The 12,679-nt window shown below is 38.9% G+C and overlaps 1 protein-coding gene across 1 annotated transcript in view; it reads left to right on the top strand.

The window, feature by feature from the left end:
* LOC104989017 (chromosome unknown open reading frame, human C2orf43) overlaps nucleotides 1–12,679 on the top strand; it is an 89,083-nt gene that overhangs the window by 54,181 nt on the left and 22,223 nt on the right. Inside the window, exon 5 of the mRNA XM_010840536.1 lies at nucleotides 9,097–9,331. Within this exon, the coding sequence (XP_010838838.1) occupies nucleotides 9,097–9,331 (235 nt within the window). The remainder of the gene's footprint in view (nucleotides 1–9,096; nucleotides 9,332–12,679) is intronic.

The following is a 12,679-nucleotide window of genomic DNA, read 5'->3' as shown; positions in this document are numbered from 1 at the left end:
CATTGCTGCACTCCAGAAAAATGGATGCATCTTTCATAAGCTCTCTGAACAGTATAAGTATATTGAAGGTTTCTTTTTTAGATTTTACTCTATTTAAAAATAAAATGCCTATTTTATGAAACAAATTGTACACAAACCACACCTGAACTTCATGCTCCTTACCTTATGGCTATACTTCAAATTGTTTCCTAACTTCCTTTCTGGAAGATCATTAATAATAATAATAAATTCAGGAGAAATAAACATCAAAATACTGTCTCCAGTCCCCCAAACATGCCCTGTATAAAAAGTCACAGTGTGTATATTTATTTTCCTATACTAGTCAAGAAAACGTGGTTGTGCTTCATTACCAAATGTTGACTCTGTTAGATTTCAAGTGAGAATGTGAAATGTATGAAATTGTTTCCTTAGAGTAGAATGAATTGGTCAGCCTAGAAATTATTTCTTTAATAAGATAGTAACATAAGAAAATGTTTTGTCATGTACACAAATTTGGAAACTTTCTCTGCACAGCTGTGTTATAAAATCAGGTATATTTCCTTGACCTCGGTGATTTTTTTTTTTTTTTTTTTTTTTTTGACCAATAGGTTTCTCCATGAATAAAAGAAATTTTTATTACTATGCCTTACCCTATCACATTTGGACTATAAATTTCACTGAAATTATCATCATGATATGTAGGAAAGTCTAAGTTTCACCCAACAGGTAATAACTGTTGCTCTCCAAAGGCAAGAGAGGAAAACCAGCCTAGTCAACTAAATATTAGTTGTGATAAACAATCTTTGGTCTTCTTATATTTTTAAGAGGTAATGATGCATTCAGAGTGCACATTAGAACTTCCTTATTGTTTCTGTACATTCCCATGATTTCATAGTGCACTTTAAATCTCAGCTTGTTATTGATACACATCAACCAAATGTAAGCCTGTAGTTACTCGTGTATTTTTAGAGTTTTTCTTTGCATGTAGTTTTGTTTAACACGGGTCACAGTAACGGATCGTTTATACAAAGTAATGAATTGCTTCCCGTTTCTGCCAGCTGATTTCATCAGTCCAAAGTTCCTTAGGTGCTGTGGGTTACATAACTAGTATGGAATCTGTATGGTACATGTTTCAGTATGACAGTAACTGTATTAACCATTTATATTCTCTGAATCTTTGAGGACATTTTACTAAACACAAGGAAACCCGTTATTTTGAAGTGAATAAACTTGAAACTAAAATGAACAATGAGTTACCTGACACCAGACTTCTTGGAAAAACAGATTATTTTCATTAGTTGGTTGTTCTGGCTTACTGTGGATTGGCTGGGGCGGGGAGGAGGGGCAGATTTCTTTCTAACTTTCCCATTTCAAATATTTGTCATGAGTTTTAGCATATTTTCCTGCTTTGATGAGCAGAGTACAATAGAACACAATTTAGTTTTACTTTCCTGAAGAATTTATAGCACCTGAAAGGACTAGTTCTGAATATTTTCTCTTATCTCTGGTGCCATTATAAATGCAGAAGGTTTAGAGGGTTAGGATTAAATGTACTGACCTCACATTATTCCCTAGAATTATTTTTTTAACCAAATCCCTGATAGTAGTTGGTTTGGTTATTTACTAACATGGTTAAAAGTTACTTGGAGGGAAAAATTAGATTGGAGTTGAATTGTTAAATTGTAGTTAGTGGGGATTACATTATTCAGTGATGTCTAATTTTCAAACAAAATTACCTTTGTGCGTTCAGGATAAAAAGTCCAGAGAAAGTATGAGCCCCAAGGTTTAGAATGTCTGCTTTGCAGCTTGCTAATTCCCTTTTACTCACAATTCCAATCAGTTTATTTCAAAGAATAAACAGAATTAGAACACCCTCATTATTAGCACATACAGATCTACTTAATGTTCATTATACCATAGTATTCCATTAGATAGATATATCATAGTTTATGTAACTAATCATAATTATGGAAATCCATCTCCAGTCTTTTGCTATTCTAAATAATTCTGTTCTCCAGTTTTCCCAGCTGCATTTCAGTTCAGTTCAGTCACTCGGTCGTGTCTGACTCTTTGCGACCCCATGGACTACAGCCCGCCAGGCTTCCCTGTGCATCACGAACTCCCAGAATTTACTCAAACTCATGTCCTTTGAGTCAGTGATGCCATCCAACCATCTCATCCTCTGTTGTCCCCTTCTCCTCTCACCTTCAGTCTTTCCCAGCATCAGTTCTTTGCATCAGGTAGCCAAAGTATTGGAGTTTCAGCTTCAGCATCAGTCCTTCCAGCGAATTTTCAGGACCGATTTCCTTTAGGATGGACTGTTTGGCTCTCCTTCCTGTCCACGGGACTCTCAAGAGTCTTCTCCAACACCATAGTTCAAAAGCATCAATTCTTTGGCTCTCAGCTTTCTTTATAGTCCAGTTCTCACATCCATACGTGACTACTGGAAAAACCATACCTATGATTGGATGCCCTTTGTTGGCAAAGTAATGTCTCTGCTTTTTAATATTCTGTCTAGGTTGGTCATGGCTTTTCTTCTAAGGAGCAAGCATCTTTTAATTTCATGGCTGCAGTCACCATCTGGAGTGATTTTGGAGCCCAAACAAAGTCTGTCACTGTTTTCATTGTTTCCCCATCTATTTGCCTGCATTTATGTATCAGCTTTTTTTTTTTCCTCCTCCACTAATACCTTTATCATAAATTTAATTCCCATATATGTTCAGGTCTGTTTCTAGACCCATTTCTGTTCCACTGAGCTGTGTGATCCTTTTCTGATCATACAGTTTTAACTATCATGGCTTCATAATGTGTACTGTCAGTAAAGCTGATCGCCCTCTTTCTCTTCTTTTTCAGAATTCCTAGGTTTGATGTATTTCATTTTCCAGATGAACATTAATATAATTTGTCAAATTTCAAAATAAGGATCATCTTATTTAGTATTTAATTGGGATTGAATGAATTGAATTGATCAGTTAACTTAGTGGCAGAATTTATATCTCCTTTGCCATGGAAGAACAAATGTCCCTTTGGATTTTAAAGTTCTCTTTAGATAAGTGTAGTACATTTCTTTTTATGTTGGTGTTTAGCTATTATTTTTATACATGAAATTTTGTTAATGTTTTAAACATAAACCAAAAATAGTCATTTTACCTTCCAGTATTTCTGTTGTTCAATCACTGTCATGTCTGACTCTTTGCCACCAATATTTCTAACTCTTACTTTTTTTTAATCGTAAAATTTCATTGATACAGTACTTCTAGGACACTAGTAATGATGCAATAGCCAAAGTAATCTTATTAAGATGGAAGTCAAACATATCATCCCTGTTTTCAGAACCCTTCAAAAGCTTTTCGGTGACTCAGAGTGGAAACCAAAGGCCCGTTGGACCATCCATCGGCTGCTGCCCCTGTGATTATGATGGTCACAACCGAGCTGCTCTCCTTTCACACACTCTGCTCCAGCTGTACTGCCCTGCCTGTTTCTCTCTTTCTGTAAAATGTTTATTTATTTACTTGGCTGCACTGGGTCTTAGTTGCAGCACCAGTATCTTTAGTTGTGGCGTGTGGGATTTAGTTCCCTGACCAGGCCCCCTGCAGTGGGAGCACAGAGTCTCTGCCACTGGACCACCAGAGAAGTCTCTCTTAAACACCAAATTAGGTTCTATCTTATGGCCTATGCACTTGCTCTTCCCTCTCCCAGAAAACCTCTTTTTCCCACTTCCAGCAGTTTCCAGTCTTTTTTCATTATCTTCTGTCTTTCCTACCCCACCATAGGGCTTGAAACTTACTGGTATCATCTCTTAATTACTTAATAATTATGTTTTTATAAATGAAACTCATATCCATATCCAATGCAGAAAGCCAAATATACTCAAGGCATTTTTGAAGAACAAGAAAATGGGGTTTAACTTACTCTACCAAATACCAAAATCTAAAGCTTTAGTAAGTAAGACATTGTGCTCTGGGCACAGAGTTAGAAAAGTAGGTCAATAAAACAGCTTAGAGAGCCCAGGAAAGGACCTTTCACGTACAGGATTTGCTGCAGAAGCGTCACACCAGAAAAGCAGGGGAGGACTGCCTTTGCAGTTAATAGTGCTGTAACAATTGAGTTTCCATATGGAGGAAAATTGTTAGACCCGTATTTCACACGTAAAAATCAGTTTCAGGTAGATTATGGACTGAAAAAGTGAAAGACTAGGCCATCAAACTCTTAAAGATATTATTGAAGAATATTGCCTGCCAAGGAGCCTGCAGTGACTGTACTTTGGCCAACCTGGCTTCCTTACCAGATCGGGGAACTTTTGCTCCAGTTGGGACTAACAAAAGACAGCCCAGCTGAAGCTCAGAAGTTGGTTTCTTCATCATTGTCTTTGCTGCCACTGCAGCTGCTAAAGAAACCTGCTCTCCAGCGTCAAGGGAGAACTCTTCCTGTGCAATGGGGAAGGAAGTCCTTCGTAGCCCTTCAGCTGGGAGGACCCTGCAGGGCAGTATGAAGCCCTTCCTCTCTCAGTACCAAAGATTGCTCCATATAAACCCACCCCTGTGTGAAATCTCTCGAGTCCTAAGACGAGCAGAATGTTTGTAGCTCTTATAGGAATTAAAGGATTCATGACACTAAAATTACCAAAAAGACAGGGGAAGAAATCTGAATTTGAAGGTGTAAAGTCAGTGGTTAACTGTAGCACCTCTCCAATTGCTAAAAGATTTTTTTTAATTGTTTCTCCCTCTCAGACTCTTAAAAAGCATGCTGTTTGGTATCCAAGTGAAATGCTAGAGCCCTGAATCAAACTGCTAACGTTAGACAACTTGATGAAATTTACTTTCTGTGTGGAGCTCCAGACACCCACCAAAGTGATTGTACTTCAAAAACTGAAGCGGAAAGGCTAGCAATTATGCCATAATAAGTGTTCTTATTGATCCACATCAGTAGTACTTGGTATATTGTTAGATTTCTTAATTTTTGCCACTCTGAAGGATATATTCCACATGTCTAAGAGAGACAGCAGCCTTGTTTGAGCCACTGGGAGCAGTCCTGAAAAATATCTTTGGACAGAAAGGTGAAGGTGAAACAGTAGCTTGCCTACTATATGTGGACAGTGAGAATAGGGAGGCCTGTTCAGGAGCCCTGGAAATGTCATAAGGCTGTCATGTTCTTTACCAATGCTCCCCGAGACTGATGGCAACTGTCGCTGGGATGCTTGTGTCTGTACTCTGCTTACCCTGTGTCCTCAATGTAATCGTCGTCACGGGTGGGTCAGGAATGCTGTAGCCCTGTGTGACGCTAAAAGGGGACAAAGAAGGTGACCAAACACCCGTAAAGCCCTGCGATTCCGAAGCTGATCTCGTTCCTCCTCTGTTTGTGTTCAAAAGCATTGAGTTGGAGTTCACTCTGGAAGTGGCATCCAGGGAGAATGATTCCTTTAACTGACTTTTCTTGTCTAGTCAGATTTCACGGAGACCCTGTAACCCTTGTGTGACTCTTTATATATATAACCTTTGTGTAAACCCACTGAGACGCAGGCAGCTGGCTCTGACTGGAGGATTCTGGATCATCCCTGACGTTCTGGAACCCACAATGATCTGCATCACAAGCACCCACGAATGCTCCATAAGGCCTTGATTCAGTACAGTCCATCCAGCTTCTCCTCTGCTTTGTACTTGAAAAGATGCCAAGGCCGCAGAAACGCAGCGTTCATTCAGAAAGCACATCATGAGCATTTTGCAACGTGTTGTTACCCATCCAGCATTTTAAAAATCATCTGAAAAGGCTGTGGTTCTCAGCCCCCAAAGAACATCTTTTATTTAGTCATCATGCAGGCCTAGGGAACAGTACATTCTTACTTACCTGACAGAGAAGGACATGTAGCAGAAATCAGATTATTGTGACTGAAAAAGAAACAATGAAAAGATCTCAGATATTGTTGAGAGAAAAGGAAAAGCCTGTAGGAAATAGCTAAGCCCTTAGCTGCTAGATACGACCAAGGAAGAACAAGAAGATATGATTAGAAAGAAGGGTCCTCCACAGTTTTTACCCTCAAATCCCTGTTCTCTATCAGTGAGAGAGACATGAAGGCAGAGTGACAGGTGTTACCTGGTCAATGTAACGTTTGGTCAGTGCCACCAAATAGATTATTATGAAAAAGGACTGTCAATGGTAGAAGGTGAAAAAGAGACTGAGTCCACAAAACCCCACCTTTACTATCAGGTCCTACCAGGAGAAATACATCCAGTTCATCCAGAAGGAGGAATGTAAATACTTAAAAGAAATGATAAATCATTGATGCCTGAAATCAAAGGAATAGACTCACAACCAAAGTTAAACCCAGCCCAAGGCTTAAATCCACATGGTAGAACAGATAAGAAGTTACCATTGTCTCATTTCTGAAAAATCTAATTTCTAAAATATTTTTGAATGAAAAAAATAATATCCTCATGATTTGAGGTTGTAGACGAATTTCTTAAACCAAGGACAGAGAACCATAACTGTAAAAGAAAAGACTGTTAAATTCAGTTGTATCAAACGGAAGAGTTTATCTCTGTTAAAAAAAAAATAAGAATAAGGAATGAACAGGCAAGTCAAGAACTACAACATGACAAAGGGCTGGTATCTAGACTAAAAAGTACCTTCTACAAATCAATAATTTAAAAAGACAGTCTAATAGAAAAATGTGAGACTTAAATAAGATATTTTCAGAGGATGTATAGAAAATGTTCCCAAAACATAAAAAGACATAAAAACCTTAAGTCAGAGCCATAACGAAATACCTCCAGATAACAGGTTAGTCAATTACAATTATAATTACAAAGTTTGCCAGAACCAAATATGAGGATATATAACACTATGAACCCTAATGGTTGATGGTATGTGTGTATACTTAGTCCCTCAGTCATGTGTGACTCTTTGGTACCCTGTGGACTGTATCCTGACAGGTTCCTCTGTCCATGGAATTCTCCAGGCAAGAACACTGGAATGGGTTGCCATTCCCCTCTCCAGGGGATCTTACCAACCCAGGAATTGATCCTAGGTCTCCTGCACTGCAGATAGATTCTTTATCGTCTGAGCTATCAGGGAAGCCCATGTCTGATGGTAGGGGAGTACGCTGGTACAAGTTCTTTGGAAAACTATTTGGAACTACCTACTAACACTGCAGCTAACATGTGCAACCATATGTCCACATATTTCTACTTTGAGATGACATAGTCAACAGCAATACATGCACAATAGACATGTGTAAAAATATCAGCATATTTGTAGTAACAACCTAGATATCTATCTATAAAATCAATTGTGTTGTGTTCTTACAATGGAAAACTAGATAGCAACAATAATGAGCTATTTCTATATGCATCAACAAGGATGGATCTTATAAACAATATTGATTGAAGGAAGTAAAATAAAAACACTGCATGATTACACTTGTATCAAGTTCATTAACAGACAAAAATTGACTGTGATATTAAGAGATAGGTGTTAGTCTGCTCAAACTGCCTAACAAAATGTCATAGACTGGGTGGCCTAAACAACTGAAATTTATTTTCTTAGTTCTGGAGTTTGGAAGCCCAATATCACCATACCAACATGGTCAGTTTCTGGTGATACTTCTTCCTGGCCTATAGATGGCCATCTTCTCTCTGTGTGTTCTCCAGACCTCTTTTCTTTGTGCTCTTGGGAAGTGTCTGTCCTTTTAAGGACACTAATCTTATCCATGGCTTCGCAAGGAGCTCACTGGTAAAGAATCTGCCTGCCAGTGCAGGAGACAAACAGGTTTGATCCCTGGATCAGGAAGATCACCTTGAGAAGGAAATAGCAACCTGCTCCAGTATTCTTGCCTGGAAAATTCCATGGACAGAGGAGTGTGGCAGGCTACAGTCCATGGGGTCACAAAGAGTCAGACATGACTGAGCAACTGAGCATGCATGCTTTATTGAAGTTGAATCAGTTGTTAAAAATATATTTCATCCTGGGCTTCCCTGGTGACTCGGTGGTAAAGAATCAACCTGCTGATGCAGGAGACACAGGTTCAGTTCCTGGTCTGGGAAGATCCTACATGCTGTGGAGCATCTGAGAAGCCGGTGCTCTAGAGCCTGGGGAACCGCAGCTACTGAAACCCTAGTGCCCGTGCTCTGCAACAAGAGAAGCTGCCACAATGAGAAGCCTGTGCATCACAACTAGAGAGTAGCCCCCACTTGCCACAACTAGAGAAAAACCCATGCAATAAGAAGACTCAGCACAGCCCATATATATATATATACATATATGTATATACACACATATATGAGCCTGACAGACCACAGTCCATGGGGTTGTGCAGAGTCGGGCATAACTGAAGCGACGAAACAGCAGCAGCATATATACATATGGTCCTGTTAAAGATTATCTTTGGCTAGTAAGGTTACAGAATAGAGGAGCTTTTCAAAAGTGAACCATCTCCAAATATGAATAAAAGAAATTCTGACTAGAAATAGAGTATTTTTTGTAGTTTTAATCTCTTTGGGCATCATTAGTCAAATTGGTAATCCACTAAAATGGTAAATTCATTTCTACTTTCAGCAGTCTTTCAAAAGGAGTGGGAGTTGCTGTCATAATCAAAAACTTATGTATCTGATTTCCTCTTCATCCTGAAAATTAACCCCTTCAACTTGAGGGACATCCTTATATCCTACGCAGATTGGTTGAGGCCTGAGAAGGCAGTGGATGGTACTTCTCAGTCTGAATAGATCATTGCTGCTGCTGCTAAGTCGCTTCAGTCGTGTCCGGCTCTGCGTGACCCCACAGACGGCCTCCTACCAGGCTCCTCTGTCCCTGGGATTCTCCAGGCAAGAACACTGGAGTGGGTTGCCATTTCCTTCTCCAGTGCATGAAAGTGAAAAGTGAAAGTGAAGTCGCTCAGTTGTGCCCGACTCTTCACGACCCCATGGACTGCAGCCCACCAGACTCCTCCGTCCATGGGATTTTCCAGGCAAGAGTACTGGAGTGGGTTGCCATTGCCTTCTCTGGAATAGATCATTAGCCATGTTCTAAAACCTAGTCATTTGTAGATACTATATAGAAGAAATGAGAAAGCAGTAACTTATCCCTTAGGAAAACTTCTCATCAAAATTTTTTTTTTCATTATAGGTAATTCGCTCCATTCTGCTGTTTCCAACAATTGAGCGAATGTCTGAGTCACCCAAAGGCAGGTTTGCCACACCTCTTTTGTGCTGGCTTCGATATGCTCTCTATGTTCCTTGCTACTTACTGCTTAAACCATGGCCTGAGAAAATCAAGTTCTTGGCGATCAGAATGGTCCTTCAAATGATGGACATACCAAGGGAATTTTTGTGTATGAATATGTTGGAACCATTCTGCCTTGGTAAGCACATTTTAAAATGTATATGTTTATTCTTATATCAGAAAGTGTTAAGAGAATAACCTCAGACAGTGGGTGAGTCTCAAACAAGGAATTATTTGTTATATTTTTCTCCCAAAAGTTTAAAACTTGAAACAAAATGAAAATAGTGAGGGATATTCTAAATGACAGAGAAGCCTCATCAGGCTTTAATTTTAAACCTTATCCTTCTGATTCTCTACTCTAGCTGCAGGACAGTGAGAAAGAATTTTTCTTTATCTACTATATATGGAGTCCCTTATAGGAATCCACGGTGTTCCCTGTTAAGCTCAGTGTATAAACTGCAAAAATCAGCACAAGGAAACCAGGCCTAATATCCTCATAGAGTGAATAAACTATGATTTTGCTTTGCTCTTTAGAAGTTTTTGGAGAAATTTTAAAAAGTAATAAATAGTAGTCATGGTAGTATAACATTGGAGGCTTTAGTAATTATAGTTTCTGAATATGCCAGGGAATGTTTTGGGTACTTTACTTTTTGGCTTCAAATGATATTTTTAAATGTAATTTATCTTTTAGTTAGTACTAATTTATACTATATTTACAAATGATTTTAATAATAAAATTATGCTACCTCCATAGTCTATAAAATGGAGATATTAATATCCTGTACCTCAAAAGATTATTACAGGATTAAATGTGATAATTTATGCAAAGTGCCTATCTAGTATTTTATTTATAATAAGCCTCCAATAAATGGTATAGCAGCAGTTGCAGCAGCAAATAGCACTGTTCTAAGCTTTTACCTGTAGTCCTCAGAAGAACTAATGAAGTTCGGGTATTCCTGTCCCCATTTTACAGATGAAGATACTGAGGTTCAGAGAGGTTACAGTTTGCCTGAAGTCACACAACTAGTGGGTAGTGTTCAAATCCCAGCAGTATGCCACTGTGTCAGGCTTCCTTTACTGTAGCTGCTGCTGCTGTCTCTTTGCTCCAGTCAAGCATAAAAGCAGGACTACTGTCTAAAGTTTATGGTGCTCACTTACATTGATTCCCGCAATTTCACGTGCATAGTGAGTTCAGAAACAAGTCACACCCCTGCCTTTATAGTTATACAGCCACAGATTATCCAGGACGTGTTTTCCTAAATAGCAAGAAGCAGTCATCACAAATACAAAGTTCAGCCTATTTGCTGTATTTATGGACTTCCCCCCACAACGTTCTACAAACACCTATTGTTTATTATAGGCTTAGCAAGGGAGAGGAAGAAGATAAGATAGGGAGAAGGGAAGCCAGGCTTGGAACAGTCATAAAAATCACCAAAGACTGAGGAGGACCTGCTGGTCCAGCCCCTTATTTTTCCCTCATAGAAGAGAAAGAAATAGCCTAGTAAGTGAAAATGGCATTGAGGGTGTAAGTCATACACCCTCAGTGAAATACCTAGAATTACCACTTTAAAATCTACATAAGGAGACATATTTTAAAAAAAACAAAAACACTATAAGTAAATCAAAATAGAATTCTAAAACATTCAGTAACACATAGACAGGCCAGAGAAAGAACATAGAAAAATAGAAAACAGATAGCTATCAGAAAACAAATAATAAAATGGCAAACAAGCTCTAACATTACCAATAGTTACATTAAAGCAAATGGTCAAAATACACCAATTAAAAGACAAAGATTGACAACATGAATTTAAAAACATAACCTGAGTATATGCAATCTTCAGAAAATGTAGTTAAAGCATAATCACATAGGTAGGTTGAAAATAACAGAATGGGAAAAAATATATCATGCAAATATTAATCAAAATGGACCAGGAATGATTATATTACTATCAGATAAAGTAGACTTCAGAGCAAAGAAAATTACCAGGAACAGAGAGGGATATTACATAATGATAATAGTAAAAGAGTTAATCTACTAAGGAGTCATAGTAATTCTAATATATGTATGTACAAACCAAGTGTGCTGCAAAATATGTGAAGCAAAAACTGATACAACTGAAAGGATAATGGACAGTTATAGCTGGATACGTAAATGTCCCTCTCAACAATCAGTAGAATGATAGGACAGAAAGTTAGCAAGGATATAGGTGAATTCAGCAACAGTATCAACCAACAGGATTTAATTTATAGAAAATGACAACTCACTCCAGTATTCTTGCCTGGGAAATCCCATGGGCAGGGGAGTCTGGTGGGCTACAGTCCATGAGGTTGCAACAAGTTGGACATGACTGACACAATTGAGCTGCTAGACATGCACACACATAGAACACTTCACAGAATTATAAATACCCTCTTGAAGATGTAGGCTCCATAAGTTGTGCTCAAGAGAAAGGAATCTTCCTTTCAGCTGCAGTGATTGACTCCTCCTGAGTCTTTGGGAGCCCTGAATGCAGGCATCAAGGAGCAAGACAGTTTGGGCATAGGACACGTTCCCCTCCATGACTCAAGGCAACCAGAGCCTTCCATCTGCATTGTTGCTTGGAGGAACTGTGGAATTTCTTTCCCATAGTACAGTTACAAGATGTGCAAAATAGACTGTAAACCAGACTAAACACTCAGCCACGTTGCTTCATCTCTGTTCCAAACAACCAACTTGCAAACAAACTTTTGGAGCACAGCCCTTGTATTTCTGACATCCTTTCCTTCTCTGATTTTCTGTTCTCGTCCTTCTATTGATAGATCTGGCTTTCTAACATCCAAGTAACCAATACTTTAGTAGTCTCTTTTTTTCCCTCATTACTCACCCCATCTATAATAACTTTGGGTAAAGAGAAAGAAGGCAAGAATTACCTGTGTTCTTTCTGCTTTGTGTTCTTGGTTTATTCTCTATAAGAAGGTTTAATCTTCTACTCATGACAGTAGGCTAATCCTTAACCAAGCGTCTCCATCATCTTAGCCAGCATCTTTTTACCTCTCCACTTTGGATACCAATTCACCCTTGCCTCTTCTCGCAATGGCTACCATAAAATGTACCTTTACCCAGACTTGCCCTAGCCTTCCCACTAGTGATTCCTGTTACCTTGCTTAGGACAAATGGAAGAAGGTCCCAGCTGAGAGAGGCTGATACTCTTAAGTCCCTGACCCTTGAAGATGATTAGTGTGTTCCTCCTGAGCTTCTATCCCATGAATGGTGAAGGCTAATCAATATTTCAACCAACCACTTGAGTTGATGACATGATTTTCATTTTACACAAAGAGAGGGCTCATTGCGGGAAAGGAATACCAGATCTGAGATCATTCACAGTGGTGAAATCTATACTCTGCAGACCTCCCTCCTCCAGACCTACTTCTCTGTGGTTTGACTATCATCCAGACAATGACCTCCAGTATACCAGTCTGACCAGTTTACCCCCTAAAAGGAGGG

The sequence above is a fragment of the Bison bison genome, unplaced genomic scaffold (assembly GCF_000754665.1).
Source record: "Bison bison bison isolate TAMUID 2011002044 unplaced genomic scaffold, Bison_UMD1.0 scf7180017864145, whole genome shotgun sequence".
Classification (NCBI taxonomy): Eukaryota; Metazoa; Chordata; class Mammalia; order Artiodactyla; family Bovidae; genus Bison; species Bison bison.
This window is presented reverse-complemented; position numbering and strand designations above follow the sequence as displayed.